We start from the raw sequence: 23,915 nt of genomic DNA, 5'->3' as shown, positions 1-23,915 counted from the left end.
TCATCCCCTTGAGCTTTTAGTTGAAAATTTAATTTAATGACATCAATGCCCCATATATAGAAGTAATCTGACCGAGTTTGGTAAAAATTGGTTCGGTAGTTCTGGCGATATAAGGTGATTTAGAGTTCGACATCGAACACGCACAACGTTCATACAAATATTAATACCCAGAAAATTCCCATCCGGTTTTTTGGGTTCCTTAGGAACAAATTAGATTTAAAAAGTAAAAAAAAATTTCTAGTCGATACGTGGAAACAGGGAAACCGTTAAATTTTTCATAAGGATTAAAAACTGTTCTCTACTGATAATTTCCCTTTGTTTTTCTAAATTCAAGTCGATCGATCGAGATAGAAAATAGAATGATTTTTTCAAACTAATTTTTTTTGTGAGGTTTGTAAGATCTAACTATTTCATTAATTAAAATTTTATTCGGCTATAACTCTGGAACAAATCAAAATAAGTACCGCTAATAATGTATCGTTGAAAAGCTATCGATGAGGGGTTATTACTGTAGTTAAGAAAAAGTTATAAATACAATTTTATTTTGGATTTTGGGCATTTTTGGACACTTTTGGTTTAGTCGATCGGAATCAAAAGAGGAGATGCACAACTGAGATGTTACGACAGTCCTAAATCCAAAATGTCAACATCCTACGGCTAATCGTGTTTGACTAATACGAGATACATACATACGCAAATACGTACGTACGTACAGTCGTCACGCCTAAACTAGCCAAAATGGACATTCCCGTTGAAATCTGAAAACCGAAAATATGTGCGATCATAATACTTTCTTACTTCGTACGACGAAGTAAAAAATTTACCAGAATCAATCCTCTTAAAACCTAACCGCCCTGAATTTTATAATTTTTACGTTGAACTGTTTTAATCACTAAATAAAGATGAAAAGAGTTCAATTTTCATATTTAAAATACGTTCACGTAAACAACACATTCACACAACATTTGCATCCATACCAAACGCTTGCATTCCCAAGGTGTATAGTTACACAGTAAGAGAAGTTATGTAAAACGGGTCGTATTTTTCATGCCGGGTTTTTTCACATCTTGACGTTTCACGATTCCCAATTTACCAAAAAATACTATCTTAGCGATGAAATATTCCGGTAGGATGTACATAAATTGACTTGCATTTTACTTGATATTTTCGGACCGGTTGGTCCTACTCGGATGAAATTTGGCACGATGACATCTGTATTAAATTTCCTCCCGTGTATTAGTCTATCGGGTGAAGATCTAAAAGTCAAGTGAACGAAACCAAACACCCGTTAGAAAGTTTCTTAGTTATTTAATTAAACTGAATGTATTTAATTCTTAGACATTAAATCGTGAAAAATTTTAATAACTACTCTTTTAATAAATTCTTTGATGGTTTTTCCTGATAGAAAAAAATACTTACGAATAGAACTTTTTTGTATAAACTAGAATTTTCCTCCAAATATAGCAGCCCCTCAATATCATTTTGTCCTATCACCAGAATTAAAAAAAAAATTATTGAATCGGTCCGCTTAATTCAGAAATTCTACTATAATGAATTTTGTTATTTTTAGGTTAAATTGTTCTAATACTTTATATAAAACTGAATATAGGCCATTTTACAGACACGCATACAAAATCTTTTTTTTTGGTTGTTTGATGACATCACCGCAGTAAGCTTGAAGCCTGTGCGTGGGATATGGAAATGTAGCGTATGAAAAAATGCCATGCCTGAACGGGATTCGATCCCAGGACCTCCGAGTGAAAGGCCGAGACGCTACCACTCGCACCACGGAGGCCGGGGCGAGTGGTATCTTTTAACTTTATTTTTATATTTTGACGATAGATATCGTCAAAAAGTCGAAAAACTAAAATTACAGAAGAATTTTTAAAGTTAAAACTTTTTCAGACGCGCTGCATAGTTTGGATACCCGTTGAAAAATTTTTATCCGTCAGTCCCTGAAGTGAAACGGTCATTCGTGTAAATACGGGCGAACCGAGTTTAGCCGAACAGGATAGAGACATTCTGCTGGGTAGTGATCTGTCAGGGTTCGAGGTGAAACTCTCGTTCGGCCAAAGGTGAAAAAATACGGGGGAACCAAGTTTAACGAACGAAGGATAAACAGTCGGCTGGAAAATGAATAAGTATGATCCGCAAGGCTTTATTTTTAGATAGATTTTAGTCAAAAGTATTAATTTACACAAGCCCGGTGTTTCATTCTTAGATTGTGATAATATTGAAGAAAATATTGATTTACAAAATCAGCCGCAAAACGATTCAACAGAATAATTCATACGTGATTATAAGTATTATATTATACATATAAATTATTTATTTTAATGTAGTTAATATATTACAAATTATGTAATATTAATTTATATTTGTTTCTGGTTCCTTCAAGTAATTTAATCCGTAATATTAAAATCATTAATATAATATATATATATATGTATACTAGCTGCAAAAGCGTCCCTTAGGCACGCCCTGCGCAGCTAGGCCTATTTTTTGGTTATAGTCCATTATTTTATGAAAAAGAACAATCACACAAATAAAAAAGTATATTATTAATATATATTTCACATATATATATATATATATATATATATATATATATATATATATATATATATATACATATATAATAATATAACAAGTATACACCTGACCACCTCGGAACGTACTAACGAATCGGGATTTTCCGCAAGTGATCGGTACACTCCGGTGCTAAGCTAAGAGGGTCGGACACACACACAAACCCACATACAAATGCCCTTTAGTAGGATAGGATATATATATATCGTCTGTACAGTCTTAAGCACCCATTTTTTTCCAATGATTAATTTCATGGAAGTGAAATATGTAATTTAAATTTATAATAAGGTAAAAATATTATAAGAATAAATATAATAATTAAATGTAAATGTTAAATCCGATCAGGAAGAGAAAAGTTGTTCATGAAAGAACTTACGAAAAATTCTTTTAAACTTTGACCTTTTTATATTTTTAACTCATTTCTCTTTTATTACCTATTAGTTCCTGATTAAATTAGCATAAATATGAAATTATTTTCATAAAAACGATAGACAAATTCCTTCATTGCATATATTTGTGAGTGTGTAAGTGTGTACATATATATATATATATATATGTGTGTGTGTGTGCGTGTGTGTGTGTGTGTGTGCATTATAATTAATACGACCAACAAATTAACTTTTTTTTACGAAAATTACTTAATGGTTAAACCTAATAAAGAATACATTGCGTTTCATTAATGTTAGTACTATGTGTGCAGTGACCTACATTTTACTTGTATTGTCACAAAAGTAAACAAACCACACAGAAGATAAACGAAACTGTATAAGTGGAAGAAGAAAGAAAAAACAAGATGATAGGGGGTCATCATTGTAACGGTAAATCCAATGACCATCTCTTCAACACGATGACTGAAGATTATTGTCCTAATAACATTTCATATTTTGCAGCTGTTTAAAGGAATGTGATGGCAGTATTTGATCATTTATTTGGTACTATTTCACAAATTGACTGTATATATATATATATATATATATATATATATATATATATATATATATATAAATCCTACTACTTCTCGCTGTTAAAATTATTAATATAATATACAAGTTTACATTTTAACTAGTTTTAATAGAAATAAGAGGAAGAAAAGTAATCTCGACTAGTAACCTCCTCTCACCATAATTAACGTCGACCTTAATTATAAAATTATATAAATAAATTAATTATACGTATTTATTGAAAGTGCAAAAACTAATAAATTATTACCGCCTTCTCAAAAGACGAAAATGAAACCGTATTTCACAAGAGATGAATATTAAAAATTAAAAACCCGACTACAAAAACAAAACATTGCTCTTTAATGTAGGATAATTAGTAATATAGAAAAATTAAAGAGCGTGCGGGTGACAATTTTGTATATAGTATAATTTTTTTTAAATTTATTTGAATGTGTATATATGTATATACAGAGTGATTCAGAATGATAGGGCAATACTTTGACAACTCATTCTAGAGGCTAACAATAAAAAAATGTTCATATAAACAAAGGTCCGAAAACGCTTCGTTAGCGAGTTATACAGAGTGAAAGATTTCGCCCGAGTTTCAGTTCCTCCGGGTAAATGAAGGATTTCTGAAATTCTGGGAAGGTCAATTAAGGGGAAATTCAATTGTTTCTTATGGTTTTTGAGCTGGGAAATCGAAAAAAATAGGTCCCAGAACCGTATCTCTCTTAGTTTCTAAGATATCCTTTGTAAAACGCCGACATGTCGACATTTATTAACAATAAACCAGATTAATTTTTAACAGATTGAAAAAACCTTTTCGTTATGTACAGTAGAAAATAACTGGAGGAAGAAAGAATACTTACTGTTTTTTTTTTTTTGATAATGATAAAATGCTGCTTACAAGTAGTATTTCGTGTGGTTTAATAACTTTCAAAAATGCCACCGTTGTGTTCAACGCACTTTTCAACGCGTTGTACTAGATTTTGTGTTGCCAGTCTAACGGTATCTTTGCGTTCCTTGATTATAGCTGCAGCGTTGATAATGCGAGCGATCGGTTCATCGCGTGCGTCTACTTTTTGCTTGTAAACCTCATTTTTCAACCGTCCCCACAAAAAATAATCCAACGAAGTGAGGTCTGGAGATCTCGGTGGCCGATTAACCGGCCCTCCACGTCCTATCCATTTACCAACAAACTTTTCATCGACATTGCCTTACTTCCTTAGTGAAATGTGTAGGAACTCCATCAAGTCGGTAATACATTTCAATTCGTTTTGCTAAGGGGATATTTTCCAGCAATATAATAAATTCATTAGGTAAAAATTCCAGATAATTTCTCCCTGTCACACGATGTTGTAGTATGAAAGGGCCAATTAATAGGTCATCTATGATACCGCACCAAACATTCACTGGAAATCGTTGCTGGAAATATTTTTCCACTGTAGCATGTGGGTTTTCTTTAGACCACCGATGCGCATTCCGTATGTTGTTTATTCCGTTACGAGTGAAAGTAGCTTCATCCGAAAATAGTATAAATGGAATTAAATTTTGATTCCTATTAACCCGTTGACAAAACTGCAGCCGGCTGGCGTAGTCACCAGGCTGGAGATGTTGCACTTTCCGAATATGAAAAGGATGCGACCCATTATTATTTAATGTCCTCCATACTCTAGTTTGTGAAATCATTGTGAAGCAATGTTTACCATTGCAAAATCCATAGATGAAAATCACGTCGGCGTATTCGGCATTAGTGAACGATACGCGGCATTTTTCAAAACAAAACTAAACAGAATTTCACTTTTTTTAACATTGATTTTTATGCGCTGTAAAATAAATATAAAATTACACTTCTTAACAGTTTTCTGAAATTTTTACGATAAGAATTCGACGTAATACTGCAAAAACGATTGATCAGCGAAAGGTTATTTAACACATTACCACAATTAACCGACAACAATGAGTAGTATTTAAACAAATTGTGATGAAAAAAATCAGTGTTGCCAACTTGTTTTCCGTAGCTCTAAAATTATTGTACCTACTAGATACATCTGTTTTATTTTTTTGTAACGATTTCTTTTAAGTTTTCGTCGGTTTTGTTGTTAATAAGAGTCGACTTGTTTAAAATTTTATTTGTTTTCTGTCGACATTATTTACATCAATTTTCTTATAATTAAATTCTCTACAATTTATGTTTAAAAAATGTATGATTTATCGTCAATCTAACAACTTTATTGTACGTCAAACGTAAAAAAATGTGTTTTTGACCCTATTTTTGGCGTTTTACATAGGATATCTTAGAAACTAAGAGAGATACGGTTCCGGGACCTATTTTTTTCGATTTCCTAGCTCAAAAACCATAAGAAACAATTGAATTATCCCCTTAATTGACGTTACCAGAATTTCAGAAATCCTTCATTTACCCGGAGGAACTGAAACTCGGGCGAAATCTTTCACTCTGTATAACTCGCTAACGCAGCGTTTTCGGACCTATGTTTATATGAACATTTTTTTATTGTTAGCCTCTAGAATGAGTTGTCAAAGTATTGCCCTGTCATTCTGAATCACTCTGTATATACATATATACACATTCAAATAAATTAAAAAAAAATTATACTATATACAAAATTGTCACCCGCACGCTCTTTAATTTTTCTATATTACTAATTATCCTACATTACGAAATATTACGATAGAGAAAAATTTCGGTTTCAGATTTCAACGTAAATATCCATTTTGACTATCCCTGAATCCCTTTTGATTAGTTTCGGCGTAACGTCTGTACGTTGTATGTACGTACGTATGTATCTCGCATAAGTTAAAAACTATTAGCCGTAGGATGTTGAAAGTTTGGATTTAGGACTGTTAAAACATCTAGTTTTGCACCACTCCTTTTGATTGCAATCGACCGGACCAAAAGTGTCCAAAAAAGCTTGGATTTTTTTTTTCTTAACTGCAGAAATAAGCCCTCATTAAGAGTTTTCAACGATGTATCATAAGTGGTACTTATTTTATCGGTTCCAGAGTTATAGACAAATAAAATTTTAATTAATGAAATATTTGGATCTTGTAAGGGGAAGGCACATACATGGGTTCGAATCAGACTATTTGTTTTTTTTAGCTTTTTTTAAATTTATTTTTGTTAATTTTTTAAAAATTGAAATATATTAATTTATTAGTAATTATTAATCCGTTATTGTAAAAAAACTTTTACAATAAATAGTAATAAAAAAAAATAAACATTAAAAAAAAATATGACAAAAAATCTAAAGTTATTAGTAAAATAAAATTTTATGTAGTTTTGAACATGCGCATATATAATTTAATAGGCATTACTACATATGTGTAAATGTAATAGATTTGGTGAAACAAATGATTATTTAATATTAATTGAAAATTACAATTTAGAATCGTATTATTTTTGGATTTTCCATTTGAATTTTATTTAATTAATGTGAAATTTCTGTTTAATTTTATCTACATTAAATTTAACTATAGCGTGACTGAAAAATAGACCCTCACAAGAACAACATATACATTAAGGAATACATGCCCGCATGCCCGATCTTTAATAAATTGCAAAAAATTCTTATCTTTTAGTTCATTACTCCTCTTATTCATTATTATTTTGTTTTCTTTTTGTTTTGCAACAGTTTCTTCCTCTTTACATTTATCATCTCTTAATTTTTTTATTCGTCCCTTGTTCTTAACTTTTTCTTCCTCTTTACATTCATATTATTGTGGTTTTTTTTTGTTATCTTCCTTTTCTTGTACGGTTGTTTCTTTTTCCTTTTTGATTATTCACCAAATTATCTAATAATAATAACTAAATATTTTACACCGTAAGGTCGGTATTAACGTTTGTAACCGGTGTACAGGAGTTCGCTAAACGGAATAGTATAATTATTATTAACTTTTATTTATACGACAAACCAGAAATCTGAAACTTTCATTAATCGGTTAATCGTCAACTCTCGAAGATAGGAATAATACTGATCTAGTAAAACGAGTAATAAAGAGACTTTTACAGTATCCTAATATTTCATGTAGGATTGTTAGATTAATAACTTTCAACATCCTACGGCTAATAGTTTTTAACTTATGCGAGATACGTACGTACGTACATACAACGTGCAGACGTCACGCCGAAACTAATCAAAAGGGATTCAGGGATAGTCAAAATGGATATTTACGTTGAAATCTGAAACCGAAATTTTTCTCTATCGTAATACTTCCTTTACTTCGTACAAGGAAGGAGAAAGAGTCGCATAAATTTCCGGATTTACCGGAAATAACTCTATAATTTTTCCTTAAGTAGAAATTTGTTGAGGGCATCGATAGACTAATAATTTAACTTAGGAAAAAATTAAGTCAAAGTCATAAATATTCGATATTAATAAAAACGAATAATTTAACGATCGCGTAACTGCCCGCTTTATTAAAGAATTGGAGGATCGTATCTCACTTTCAAATGAAATAAGATTAATTGAAATGCGGCAAAAAAATGTGTATATATAATTTAATAGGCGTACAAAGAAGTCATGCGGTGTCCGCATCGATTTTTAATAAAGTTGTCACAAAGGTGATTTTGGTATAAACCGTTACGAGGGATTGCTTCGATTTTTTTAATTTACAACAACTTTTTTCTTCTCAACAGTGGTATCAAGGCTATTTTAAATGTACGTATTGAATTAGGACATTGGATATTAGCATATATTATTATAAATTATATACGTATATAAATAACTAAGTGGAAATTCTTGTTCGGTAAAATGACAACAGATAAAAGTAATTAATTATAACTGTAATATAGTTTACTAATACAAATGTTATTTGTTCCGTTAAATATAGTTGAATTCTTGAACCTGAAAACCATGTTCGCCGGGTGTATAAACAACATACTTAATTTTCTGTAATAAAAAAAAAAATCCAAATAAATACAAAAATACTAATAATACAGACTCTCGTTAGATTAGAATATTTTTTTAAGCGCAAATATAATTTACGTATCAACATTATTCTCGAAGCAATATCATTTTTTGTTATCTATTAATTATAAAATTTTATTTTTTTTTTTTTATTCCGATCTATTATATCGATTAGTCATCATTCATTTTTTTCGATTTAATTTTTGTTGTTAAATACATAATAATTCCTTTCTATTTTTTTTTTTAAATATTTTTACTTGTAGTCGCATCGACAATCAATTGAGCGACTCATCAATATCTGTGTGAGTGTATCTGTAAACGTGTAGTCTTGAAAAGGCTCAGGCTGACCGTTCCTGAGACGTGTAGTTAATTGAAACCTAACCGTCAAATAACATCGGTATTTGCGATCTAATATTCAAATTCGAATAAAACAAACTACCTTTCTTAGAATCTTAATGCTAAGTTACAACTCTCGACGTTGAATCGGCTGATTTACGACGACCGTTTTGTTACTAAAATAAAATATGTAAAATTTTGTTTTTCATAATACACTTTCTCATAAATACATTACTACAAACGTAAACTACTTATACACTCCATATAAAAAAAATCCCGTGGGGCTGTGTCAGGGCGCACGCCCCGACACAGCCCCACGTTTTACGTTGCTCTAACGTAAAACGTTACACTAACGACTGAAACGGGTGGATGAAGTTCCTCCGAGTTATAGATCGACCTACTTATCTGTAGAATTAAATAAGAGGGATTTTATTTTTTTTTTAACAAAACTGATAAGTCTCCGATGGAAAATTTTAGTTCCTTCATTTGGTCGACTCTACTGATAAATTGGTCGGCCTGTATGTCAGCGAGTCATTTTTAGTGTATCGGATCGAAATAAAAACGAAACATCGACTGCGTACTAAATTTAATTTTAACATAAAACAGGCAGGCGCTAAACGGTACACGATATTTATTTTGATTAATATTCGACGACAATTTTGTTCGACATTGATCTGTGATATGAGAAGTAAGAGACATAAGGCATAATGAGCAGCGGTAGCGGTACTCGCGCTGTCGGCGTCGTTCACTGAGCGCTCCGTGCCGGCTTTGCGACGCTTCCGAAACAATCTCGCTCGCTCGGAACCGGACATCGGAGATACCTGTGCACGGCCCATAACCTCCCCTTTCCAGCGATATGCGTAATTTATATTTTCGCCTGGCTTTTGCGCGGGCTAACGTATTATATTTTTATCCTTTTTTACGTGTTTACTTTAATTTTTTACGCGTAAATATCTTCTAAAATACACTTATTATTACTTAAATCGATCTATCTCGACAACACACGAATCACCGCGCTATCACGTCTAAGTCGTGAGCTGAACCGAATGGAAATGAGCGAGAGCGCCAGTTTTGGCCGATCTGCGCTCTGCCCCTTCCCCACCAACCCGCTCGCCGGTAACGCAAACTCAAAGTTGACCGTGTAGTTATAAAATGACACCGCATTTACGTCTCTGAGACTAATAGTAAGGGAGTTCCTAAAACAGGACGATATAGACCTTTTCGTTACGCTACAAGTTTCTGTTCTGGTAGCCGTATGTTTCAGGGTGATTTTAAAGACGTTTCGCGTTAAAACACTCTGTATAAAAGACTAGGTACCTACTACAGAATATTCAGTGTTGGGGATTACATCAAAATTAAAAATAAAAACGATTTAAAAATTAAAATAATTTTTTGTTCTGTAATCACACTTTACACCGTTCAGTACAATCCTATTTTCTTATTTTACGGTAATTTCTTTCAAACATTGCATTCTATTAATCGATCGACTATTTCTCTATCTACTTAAATAACCAGGAGAAGAATTTGCCGATAATGTTGCTAACTTTATTTTGGGACTATAAAGGCCAAATTTAGTTTACTTATTTTGAAGAACAACATATTGAAACTATTGCGATAGCTAGAAAATAAAATGAAACCGGCAAAAATTGGGAAACGTCCCGTTCTCTGTGAAAAGGCGAAATTGTTTTGCGTGATAACTTCCGCCCCCATACCGCTCAAAAGACACGGAAAGATATTCATGAGTCGGGTAAGGAAGTTAACATCCGCATTACAGTTCTGATTTCGTATCGTCAAAAAATTTTTTTCTTGTCCGCTCAAAGAGATTTTACGTGAAACAAAGTTCGGCAATAATTAGCAGGTCAAAAATTGGATGCAAAATAGCTCAAAAGTGTACAATTCTGTACTACTGGAATAAGAAGCTCGCTGAAAGATGAGACAAGCATGTGAATGTAGCGCGGGATTTATGGAAAAATTAGCGTTACTTTCATTGTCATTGAATGCAAGCGTCCCTTCTCGTAACACAATATTGCGACGGGTAAACAACCTTCGAACAAGCGGTTCAATATTGAAGAAAAAATTACCGGGTCCCCGACGAACTGCTAGCACTCCGGAGAACATCGAACGAGTAAGGGAAGCCATTGTCAGCCCACGCCGCTCTATTCAGAGGCATTCAGCAGCGCTTCAAATGAGTACAAGTACGGTAAGACGAATTCTGCATACAGACCTGCATTTCCATCCTTACAAGATAGCCGTCGTGCACCAGTTAAACGAGCAAGATTTCACGCAGCGATTACAATTTTGTCGACAAATGCTTACCGTTTTTGAAGAAAATGAAAATTTGTTATCGTTAATGAGTGACGAAGCCCATTTTCATCTGAATGGGTTCGTCAACAAACAGAATTGCCGGTATCGGGCAGAAAGAAACCCGCATCGGCTTCACGAGAGACCACTTCATAGCCCAAAGGTGACTGTCTGGTGTGCAATAGGAAAGGTCGGTGTTATTGAACCGTATTTTTTTGAAGCAAATGACGCTGCCGTAACTGTAACAGCCGATCGTTACATTGCGATGTTGAATACGTTTTTCATCCCTGAGTTACGAAACCGGGGAATCGATTTTCAAAATGTGTTATTCCAGCAGGATGGAGCTACAGCGCACACAGCGAGGGTAACGATGGCTGTTCTCCGTAACTTGTTTCCGGGACGGATCGTTTCCATATTCGGCGACATTTCTCGGCCCCCTCGGTCCCCCTACTTGAATAGTTGTGATTTTTTTCTGCGGGGGTTTCTGAAATCGCGTGTGTACGGCAATAAACCGCGTACATTGGAGGACCTAAAGATCGCAATTCGTCATCGCGTCCTGACATGATGTAGACATGCTGCAAAGAATTGAGGCCAGTTACCGTGAAAGGCTACAACAATGTATTGCCCAAAATGGACATCGCTTGCCGGACATAATTTTTCGTTCGTGAGTGTAACAAGTGCTTTGATTTAACAAGTGTTTCAGTACCGATAAAACTTTTTTAAAGTAAATATTCAATTTTTTATGATTATTTTAAAAACATCCGGTTCCCGTGAATGACCCTGTATAACATATGTATAAGTTAATACATATGTAGAACGTATTAAAGGTCATAATAATAGCTTTTTTTTTCTTTTGCCGCAGTGTTTAATATAGAATCAGTTCCAATTTACCGGAGCCATAAGTAAATTCGAATAAAAAAAATGACAGGCAGAGAAGGGTTTCCGTTGAAATCCCTCAAAGAACGGTATATATATATATATACAAATGCATAACGTCTTATGCGGTAAACATAAACGTAAATAAGTATATTCAAAGATGAATCCGGGGAACGTTGATGAAGTTCAGAACATAAAAAGCAAAGAAATCACCAAATAATAGTCTTATCGATCGCACAAAGAATAACTAATCAAACAAAGAAACGGTGAAACAGATCAAAGAACCAAAAAAAGTAAGTGGCGAAACAAAATGAAGAATTTTGCCGAATCATAACACCCTCGGCTGATTCACCCCAAATCTCGGAGAAATTAAGGATCCAATACGTGCAATCGCTTTAGACACCTAACGTTCTCGCTGTTATCCAGAAGGTTAACCGAAAGCCAAATCGCATGTTTGTTCAGTCTCATTTTGTATCTTATACTGAATCGTCGTATCTCCTCTCGATCGGTTGGCGTTCCCAGATAATCGTATATTTCAGTGTTTTTCGCAAACCACAGCGCTTCTGTTATACTTCACAATAGGTTTTTCTGGAATCGCTGTGCGACTCTACCCGCGAGTTCAACCGAATGGTGTTTATATCCCGAATGCTAGCAGGGTTCAATACCTAGGACTGCATCTGGATTGCCTGTCTGACATGTCGTGTTCGGGAGAAAAGGATGCGGCTTAACGTAAGTTCAGGGAGGTGTACTGGTTGCTAGGCGACCTTTTTTCTTTTTAGGTAGATTTCATAAGAAAAGCTACCTATTGTAATCGGTACCGTGATTCGACTTCCAGAAAATTTCGACATATCTTTGCGTTTCACATCCTCCAGACCCCAAAACCACCGTCAGTTCAAAAGTTTATGTATACATATATATATATATTTCACTTTCTTGTGACACGATAACTGCCGTAATTTTGCGCCAATCACTTTCAAATTTATACACAAAATATAACGACCCAAAATCTCGGTCGAGTTCGTTAATGGGCAAAATCGGACCATTGTGGTGGAAATGGGGGGACTTTAAAAAAAACGCTATAACTTTCTTATTAAGTAAAATATCGAATTCGTTTAAAGCTCCTATATTATTAGGATAAGAGCCTAAAACCTGTCTAAGTAAAACTTTTTGAACATCGGCCCACGGGTAGAAAAAATGAGGTTTCGAAGACAAAAAACATGATACCTCCCTTAATAGGCTTAGTATCGAATCGGTTTATGCGGTCATTAGTCCTCTAAACATTATCTAAAGCTTTTGTCTGAAATAATTCTTGATGTGACCAATCCTTACGGCAAGGGATGACCAAAATGTTGATGGAGTTGTAAGAAGATGGGGCTTCTTGTTTGCTAAACACGTGAAACTTTTTCCACATGCAACCGTTGTCGTATCGAGTAAATTTGAAGTTCTTCTTAACTTTAAAGTGGAAATCTTTTTTATTCCCTACTTAGCACCGGTGAAATCTATCTTCGCCTTCTGGCGTGCGGAAAGGGATTTTTTTTAATCTACGTGTAACCACCATTAAGTATTGTTTCAGAGGATGAGATGAATGGAAATCTTTGTAGCGTATGAAAATGCCGTGCCCGATCGGGATTTAAAGCCGGGACCTCCGGATTAAAGGCCGAGATGCCATAGAGGTGTCGCAACTATCATTATCTAACAAGCGATTGCTTTACTCAGCGATCCTGGAGCCGATTTGAACCTACGGAATCCAGATGTAAGGTACGACAAACGAGAGTAACATCGAAATCGTATAACGATTACAAAAAATAAATAAATAAAAAATGCGATGTTAGCGTAAAATCATCGCGTTAATGAATGAAAAAATCAAGTAGAAGGACTTTAATATCAAGTTACATCATGTCTTCTTTTATTTCCTTTGTTTTAAAATTAAATTAATCGTAACACAAAATTTATATCGGAAAAGTATTTGCTACTTAAATTATTCTATTTTATGTTAAATTTTACTTTGTAACATAAAAAAAAAGGCAGATGGTATGTTTAATGTTCTGTCATGTTATTTTAAGTCTGTTTTGGTCGATTTAAAGATGTAAATAAAAATTTCTCGACGTAAATAAATACAGTCTACAGCTAGGACAATATGTAATACATAACTGTTTTATTCGATTTGCAGAAAATAAGCATTAATAAAAAGGCCTAGATATACAAGTCAAAAGAAGGTGGCTTGGTTGAGCGCATCTTAGAAAGTATATAGAAAGTTTTAAAATACGTCTTTATTTTTTTTTAAATTACAAATTAAATGTCATTTCATTAATTTTACCGGCATCAGGTATCACCTTTAGATAATAGATTGTTGGCGATTTATTTAAATAAGTAATATGTTACTTTTGTACAGTTACGGTCACTTTTTATCTTTGTGCGCTCACACACTCCCACCCGCGCACAAATATATGAGTAAAATTTTACTTTCTATTTGATATATGTTTTAAAGAATTTGTTTTATAGTCTATTACGTAGCCCTTACCTTTTCTTCTCCTTTTGTCTTATAATATTATTCGTTTTTTGTTAATTTTACGGAATTGTATAATTTTTATAGAGCGAATCTACGAAAACGCATTTATGTAAACGAACTATTGTCTTTTTTACGTATGTTTTATCGAGCGGATTCGTTGGAAATCCCTCATCTACCGTTTATTATAATTCCGTTTAAGTAAATAAACGAATCCCGATACAAAAAAAAAAAAAAAATTAATAAGTAACATTAAAAAATTATTGATAAATAAATTTATCAGAATATTATAAAATAAAATAAAATCGATTAAAATTTGTAACTCACGACAAAACAAAAATTTAAGCTTACATGTATCTAATTCGTGACTAAATCTACTATCTATGTATAATATAGAAATGTATGAGCATAGTCAATATAGAACATAAATTTTGTACTGTATTATAATAATAATATTATTATTATTAAAATAATGAATGCAAAATTAGCAAGAATTGGTGGAACTGTGCAAGGTGATAATAATGGTTAGTGAACACAAAGTATAAAGATGTTTTAGTGATACATGAAAAATCACAATCAGTCATGATATTCACGTCTATTATATATATATATATATATATATATATACACACACACACACACACACGCGAATATTACTCTTTTAAACGATTTCATGAAATGAATTGGATGCCTTAAAAAAAAACTTTCTATTTTCTGATGAAAGAAATGTTACATACATATTTACACAAATATAGATATATATTAAACGCTTGTTGTAAATGACATAACCACGCGGTAAATCATTTTGAGATGTAACGAAAGATATAAAAATCGGTTAACGGGGATATAAAAATATAATATTTTACACGCGATATTAAACATAAGTAGCCTATATTTTATAAATAAGTATGTTATAATCTATAATAAATATCACGCTTTTTATATGTTTAAAAATTCAATTATTTCTACCTATAATTTTCACTGTCAGTTTTCGTAACTATTATTAAACTATTATTCGTGTATTAATTTTTAAAAAAATTAAATTAATCTTTCTTTATAAAAATATTTGTTAATAGTTTTACTATAAATATGATTATTATTAATTCTATGAATTTTTTTTTTAAACAGATTATACATACCCGAATTGTTAAGAGGGTAGCTTGAGCGTACAAACTTGGTACTATACGCCCACATGCCCCTCCAAATAGCTTCAATCATTCCCTCTAATATTAAAAATAAAATCTTTTCTAGAAGCCGCCCGCAACTCTGTTTTCACTCCCACCTTATTTTTACCAGTAAGATGTATTAGCATTAAAATTGTATTTTTATCGCTATTTTTTTATTTTTATTTTAACATTAGAATGTATTATAGTGACCTCCGTGGCTGAGTAGGTAGAGTCTCGGCATTTCGTACGAAGATCCCGGATTCGAATTCCGGTCAGGTATGACATTTTTTCATACGCTAACAATTTCCACCGAGTTAATAACCGTAGCTGCTGATGCCTGCACTTTCATAACAACAAAAAAAATATAATGTGGATACCACCTGACTTCCTTGTACGCCTATTAAATTACATACACGCATTTTTTGCTGCGCTTCATTTAAACTTATTTCCTTTGAAACTGAGATACGATCCTACAATTCTTTAATAAAGCGGACAGTTACGCAATTGAACCGTGAAAAGCTCTCGATCGAGGCTTATTACTGCAGTTGAAAACATTCTAAATCCAGTTTTTTTGGATTTTGGACTTTTTTGGACACTTTTGGTCCAGTCGATTGCGATCAAAAGAGGAGATCCGCAACTGGATGTTACAACAGTCCTAAGTCCAAAATTTCAACATACTACGGCTAATCGTTTTTGAGTTATGCGAGATATGTACATACGTCACGCCGAAAGTAGTCAAAATTGATTCAAGGTCGGTTAAAATGGATGTTTCTGTTGAAATCTGAAAACCGAAATTTTTCGCGATCGCAATACTTCCTTTATTTCGTACAAGGAAGTAAATTTATTAGGAATTATACGTTATAACGTATACGTAGCATACACGTATACATAATAACGAAGTGTCTTCGTTATTATGTATACTCAAGGTTTTTGAAAAAATGATTGCACCTTCCGATTAAGTATAATCCGTAATACAAATGAATTTATTGTTCCAGACGTAAGTATCACGTTATATCAGTCCGTATTTTTTTTTAAATTTTTATTTTTATTTCTTCGTGTTCGAATGAATTCGCAAAGATACGGATCCAGTAATTCGCTCCAATAATGCACTGTTTTTTTTTATGTCTCGTAATTAAATAAAAAAATAATTTTCAAGTAGAATCGTTTACTAAATTTTTATTTTTTCAAATTTGTTTTAAGTTTAAATTTTATTCATTTTAACTTTTTTAAGTGTAACGGTCGGTAAGTTATTTAAGCGATCTCATGATTTAATTTAAAAATAAAGCCGTGTGCGTTCGCATACATACATATATATTCTAAAAATTTACTTGTAAGGTATTATTTTCAAAAATGTTTTCTGCTTGCCTTCTTTTTGTAACTCCAGCTTTATTAACAGGATAAGAAAACAGCAATCTATAAAAACAAAAATGCATTTATATGCGTATTTAAAATAATTTAAAAAATTCGAAATTTACGAATAGATCGATGAAATTTTAAATAAAGAATCAATATATAAATTATTTAATTAAAATTGAAGGACAAGTCGGTTAAAGCGTAAAGGCATCAATAATTAGCTAATTCGTTGGTAGAAAGATTTATAAATGGATAAAATTTGATGGTTTTGAAGGATAAGATTAGAAAACATTAAATTGTCGAAGTGTACGATACAACATAAATATTTATTTTTAGATTAACATATTTGTACAAAAAAATTAGAAAGAAATAGAGTATTACAGAAAATCAAACTAGTATTTCGCCTCACCCCCCCCCCCCAAAGAAAAAATTCATCATACCTGCTGTAGGTGGACAAAGAATCTAGTGATTGTTAAACATTGATAGTATATAAGGATTATTACACAATCTAGGTTATTCAGTTCCGTCTTCTTTCCACCAATTATCAACATGTTATAATTTATATTACATACTGACCTGGTGAACCAAGCGTCTAACGAAAGTTCATGTACCATATAACGTAAAGAATAAAAGAACAGAATTGTAAATAAATAAAATAAAAAATTTCTAAAGACTTTCTAATTATTTTATATATATATATATATATGTTATTTTATATATCTTTTAAGCGATAAACATTTTATTCCGATCGGTATATAATAATATATTACATAGTTCACATCAAGAATCTTTACATATGCTATTCCAAGGATAAAAAAAGCAATAAACTGCTCCGACATTTGTTTGGAAGGATGCTGATTCATTTCTTCCTGTGGCTTTCCAAGGGGAAACCGAGGTAAAATGTTTACTACTACAAAATAACTCACAATTCAGAAAGCGTTAATGAAAATAATTTGTGCATATATTTATGTACTCGTTGAACGGAGATTCAAAGTATTAAGTGTTTTTTTAATTTAATCGGCAGTATTTAAAGATTTTTCTATACGGTGATGTTGTTTCCGTAAAAAGGATCGGTTATTTTTATTTTAAATAAATTACGGTGAGATTTTTTAAACGCTTCGTTAATTTATTAAAAATGACAATGGAAACATATTAAGTCTCTTTCTCGAAAACCGGAAGTATTTTGTTTAATTAAAAGAAATTCTGTACGCTAATGTGATAAAACTAAATTTCCGTGGCAAGCGATTATTCTCTGCAGCAAAGATATATGGAAATTCACTCGTATTTTATGTTAAAAAATCAGACGTGGACACCATATGACTTCCTTGTACGCCTATTAAATTACATATACACATTTTTTTTTAAACGAAAAGGACAATAAAATTTTATTTCATTAATCTCTTCCGATATTTTTTCGTATTTCTTTCTTTTTTTTATTGAATTATTTATCGTAAAGATTTTTTTACAATCGGAGGTTAATAATTATTAATAAAGCGATATATTTAAATTATAAAAAAGTTAAAAAAAAGGAGATGAAGTCTGATTTGAACCGATGTGGCTTCCCCTTTTAAGATAGAAATATTTAATTAATTAATGTTTCAGTCGGCTATAAATCTGGAACTAATACCACTTATGACACGCCGTTGAAAATCTCTCGATGAAGGCTTATTACCACAGTTAAGAAAAACTCAAAATCTAAACTTTTAGATTTTGGGCTTTTTTTGACACTTTTGGTTCGGTCGATTGCATTCAAAAAGGGAGGTGCACAACTAGATGTTACAACAATCCTAAATTCAAATTTTCAACATCCTAACGGTAATCGTTTTTGAGTTATACGAGATGTCACGCCGAAACTAGTCAAAATGAATTCAGGAATGGTCAAAATGAATATTTCCGTTAAAATCTGAAAACCGAAATTTTTCGCGATCATAATACTTTCTTTACTTCCTATAAGGAATTAAAAATTGAATATATTATGAAATAAATGATTTTAATACTTTGCCTGAATTAAATATGAGTTTTTTTTCACTTATAGGGAAAGGTGTTGTTTATTGTTTAATTTTGAAATTTGTTAATAAATTATGAATATAGAAGTTATACACATTAATTTTTATTTCATATTTATTTTAGCAGTTATACGCTAATAGCCCGATATAAATATTAATGAAAGATGAATATTGTAGTCTACAAAAAATATCGATTGGTATTCGAACCAAGTACCTTTCGGATCGATGGCAGAACCATATATATATATATATATATACATCGATGTTTTGGGAAAATTTAGTACTTTTTAACCGGATCCAAATTTTTGGACGAAATTCGCAAATATCTCGAAAACGGTCCGTCCTAGCGCTCTGAAAAAATTTTTCGATACTCTTCAGCGGTGCCCCATCCGTTACACTCTTGATCGACCGGTTCTTGGTTATCCGGAAATTAATTCGTTTACCTCTATGTTTTGATTGCAGTTACCCACCGTAAAACGTACCGATCCGATCTTTCGCTAAATACGCTCAAACCTGTGCGCTATCGCAACTGTAACGTGTAAACTTATGAAGACTAAACAGTAGAAAATAAAAAATATATATAAAAACTTTTTAAAAACCACATTATTGCATTTAAAAGTAGAAAATAAGCAATATATAAAAACAATTTTTAAAACGCCACTTTTAAATTAAACACTTTAAAATGTAAAAATAATTTTAGGACGGTATCTCAGAATCGATAACAAACTTTGGTGATATGTAAGATTATGTGAAATTCATAGCTTTTAACTAAAAATTGTATGTTTTTGCCAGTTTTTTCTTATGCGTGATGAATGGCCTAAAGATTAGGGTGTAAACACTCATAAAAAAAATTGGCAAAAATATCAAATTTTTAATTTGAAGCTATGAGTTTCACATAAGCTTACATATCACCGTTCAAAAAAAAGTATTTTCACACAAGAGGTAATAATTTTTGGATCCTTAATAATCCCTACGGAGGCGTGTCGTAGACACGTCTTGCGGCTAGATATTATATTAAAATAGTAAATTCCTTTACAAATATAAATGTTATTTTCATTTAAATTAATTCTATTTTTTTAAGTATTCATAAACTAATGGAATTTTTTTTCTTTCAGGAGGTAGTGCAATTTCTGCTGTAAGCGCCATGATGAGGCAACTAAAGGATAGCGGAGAGGTAACATTTTTATAGCTTATAATTTTAATTTTTAATAGTACGCATTTATAAAGTTAATTACGCTATTTAAACATTTTCATTAAATTAAATTAGCGAGTCGATTTTAGTAAAATTTGTTTTGAGTTGAATAAATATACTACTATCCTAAAAATTTTAAAAAATTATCGCAATAAATGATTGTAATATAAATAGTACGGTATTTTAAAAATGATTATTGATGTAATAGAAGAGAATTATAACGAATGAAATATACGGTTTGATTGGCGCTCATAGCTTCGCGCACCTCTAACGATTGAATATTTACCGTCTGGAAGACGCAAATGAGACCCACATTACCGAGCTCCAGGGACCAATTTAGCGTGATGACGAAGAAGTACACACACATCTATACAAACGGTTCTGTCCCGGCTGACGGGTGTCGCTTTCAATAATACTATCTGATAACGAGATAATATTATATAAGCTTAGTGCCTACTCCTCTATGTTCGTTTGCAAGCCCTACGCAATTTACTGTCTTGAGAGTGATGTCCGCAGAGATGACAGCTTCCTGATAATAATTATTATCAGAGAGAATACTTGAGAATTCGAATTACAGACGATCTAAATCCATCATTCAAATTATTTACGACACCCTCTAAAGGGTTAACGAGACGGTGGATTCGTACGGTTCCCGGGCCATTGCGGCATCTTCGGTAACGAAAGAGCCGATGAGGTTGCCAAGACAGCAGCAAGAGACGGCCTCCGATCGGAATCGACGTGTGAAACGTGAAACGACTTCACGAAGTTTGCTTTGAAGGATGGAATGAGTTGTTCATTTATTCTACATTTTTCAGCAATCTGTTTAACTGCAGGACGTCGGTCTTCTTGGCTAATCGAATCGATACGAGAATCTAACGCTGAAGTCGACACTTTTACTAGACGCTCAAAGCGGTGCTCGACGGTCACACTTTTGGGGCCGTTTTTAAATTCCACCCGTACGTAAAAACTCGCACGGTTCGTGCAACTACTTCCGTATCGTTTTTTCATCCGAGACAATATCTCTGACGGTTGTACACTTTCTGAAATTAAAATTCGGATCGCAGAACGCTGTTCTTGAAAAGTACTTCCTTCGAGCGGACACGCCATCGTAACTAAGAGTTTAAAGGTAAGGTTACGTACATACTAATCAAACAGCCGAGTAACATTCTTTGCACGGTTGCCAGCTAGCGCTTAGAAAAGTTTCATTTGCCTGCATTAAGCGTTTCCTTCACCGAAAGTATTTGTCTGATTAATTATTGAATTACCCTCGTACATAGATGCGCATAGGTTTTCCTGGGATATTTGTGACTTGTGACTATTGTGACTGTGATATTACGAGTAATTAATACACTGAAAAGGATAATGTGAAGATGTAAGTAGCAAGATGCGCCAGGATATCCTGGCCTATCCGTCCCCATCCTATGCGTCGATTAATTTTCTAAACGTTGATGGGTAATATATGTACTTAACCTTGAATCTTTCAATAAAGTTAATTTAAGTTGTTTACGTATATAACAAAACCGATTTGTTACATATTTAAATAAATTTTACCTATCCGATTCTACGTTATCCTAAAATCTAATAAAGAATAAATAGCATTTTTATTAACTAGCAACCGGCTAATAAAATATAGCATTTTCTTAGCTAACTAATTTTTAAAGATAAATAATTGTATAAAAAGCCGGCAATGAATTGCGTAAATCTCCCAGCTACGCCGTCAAATTATGCGATTCATTTTTCAGTTCGATCATTATTGTATTTATATGATAAAATAATAAACAAAATTAAAAATGCAAGAAAATAAAAATACAAAGATAGAAATACAAATAAATATAAAAATACAAAGCCAAAATTCTAAATAAACAAATTTTTTAAAAATTAAGAAAATATTTTTTGATACCACATATCGTTGGAGTTGGTCGGATAAAAACTTTTTGTAGCGGTTTGAAGGTCTATCGATATCAAAAAATAGACGCAAAAACTCTCATTAACTCCTCTCTGAAGCAATATATAGCTAAAAATTATATAAAAACATTTTTGGGGAGAGAACGAGTAATAAATAAATAAAACGTTTTGGTAATTTGCGATATCGATAAAATACTTCAAATTTTGTAAGAAAACACTATTGCCAAAGCGCCCCGCTAAAGATTTGAAATTTTATTTCGGTCAAATCACCTCCACCTCTTTTTTCCAATTTTTGCAGAAAATTAATACATTTTTTCTCCCGAAGGTAGTGCCTGTTTACCAAGTTTGAAGAAAATCGACTAACGAAATTCAGAATTATAAGACTAGATATAGGTCGGTATACACACACGTACATAAGCACGAACGTCGGTCTAATATAAATTTTTTTTTGTTTTTTTGTTTTATTTGGAAACGTTGGAATAAAACGATTTTTCCTATATAACTTACATTTATTGAAATCGAATATTTATTTTTTATTTTATTTTATTGTGGGGGTAGAAAAATTCTGTTATTTATGAAGTAGAATTACTGAAGATGGACGAAGCAGGAGCGATATAAAATGCCGAATAACACAAGCGAAACGAGCATTCAGTCATAAATATGATTTGCTTACATCAAAAATTTATTTAAACGTCAGGAAAAGATTTTTGAAAGTATACGTTTGGAGCGTAGCTTTATATGGAAGTGAAACTTGGACGATCGGAGTATCTGAGAAGAAAAGATTAGAAGCTTTTGAAATGCGCTGCCATAGGAGAATGTTAAAATTCAGACGGGTGGATAAAGCGACAGACGAAGAGGTGTTGCGGCAAATCGGTGAAGAAAGAAGCGTTTGCAAAAATATAGTTAAAAAAGAGGCAGACTTATAGGCCGCATATTTAGGTATCCTGGAATAGTCGGTTTGATATTGAAGGGACCGATAGATGGGAAAAATCGTGCAGGCAGACAACGTTTTGAATATGAAAAACAAATTTTTAGGGATGTAGGGAGTGAACCGAAACGAAACGACGGCATTAGATAGGGAATCTTGGAAAGCTGCATCAAACAAGTCAAATGACCGAAGACGAAAAAAAAAGAAATTTGTTAAAAGTCTTCTTAAGGCACAAAATTTTAAAAAATACTAATTTTTTAGATTCTTTTTTATCGATCTATATACTTTCCTATAGCTGTAGCAGCATATATCGCTACGGTCGGGAAAGTAAAAAATGTAAAAGGCTATTTAAGTGAACGCTTTGGTGACAGTACATAACACGAGATCGGCCGCTATTTTGACATGGAGATTTTTATTTTTAAAAAGCAATTAATGGTCTTACATTTAAATATAAGAAACCTATCTAAAAATCGGAAAATAAGTAAACACTCAAAACTAAATATTACGATATCGAATCGAATTAATAAAGAAGCTCGCTTCACTCGATCGATAAAAATTAAGCAGTACGCTTTACTTATTTATTTAGTAACTTACCGGGAATTCATCATCGATATAATGCACGGCTTAAAATTAGTGTCAACAACCTCAGCCGCATCAGTTCCCACACGATACACCGAGATTAAGTAACAATAGACCGATCAGTTTTTACAGTAGAACGGGTCATATTAACTTTCATACATTCGTGCTTTTAATCATCTCTGATCGGTCACAAAAGACAACCGGTAACAATTTTTTTTTTAAGAAGAAGCAACAGTAGCTACGGTCATTAGGCCGATGAAAATCGGTAAGGTATGAAAACACGCCGTGCTTGACCGGTATTCGAACCCG

The 23,915-nt window shown here is 32.5% G+C and overlaps 1 protein-coding gene across 2 annotated transcripts in view; it reads left to right on the top strand.

Moving 5' to 3' along the window:
- pip (heparan sulfate 2-O-sulfotransferase pipe) overlaps positions 1-23,915 on the top strand; it is a 398,529-nt gene that overhangs the window by 341,058 nt on the left and 33,556 nt on the right. For both annotated transcript variants that reach the window (XM_075369048.1, XM_075369047.1), the window contains exon 3: positions 20,118-20,176. In XM_075369048.1, coding sequence (XP_075225163.1) covers positions 20,118-20,176 — 59 coding nt within the window. The remainder of the gene's footprint in view (positions 1-20,117; positions 20,177-23,915) is intronic.

The sequence above is a fragment of the Lycorma delicatula genome, chromosome 6 (assembly GCF_047948215.1).
Source record: "Lycorma delicatula isolate Av1 chromosome 6, ASM4794821v1, whole genome shotgun sequence".
In the NCBI taxonomy this organism is placed as follows: domain Eukaryota; kingdom Metazoa; phylum Arthropoda; class Insecta; order Hemiptera; family Fulgoridae; genus Lycorma; species Lycorma delicatula.
The sequence above is the reverse complement of the archived record's forward strand: the minus strand, read 5'-3'. Positions and strand labels throughout refer to the sequence as shown.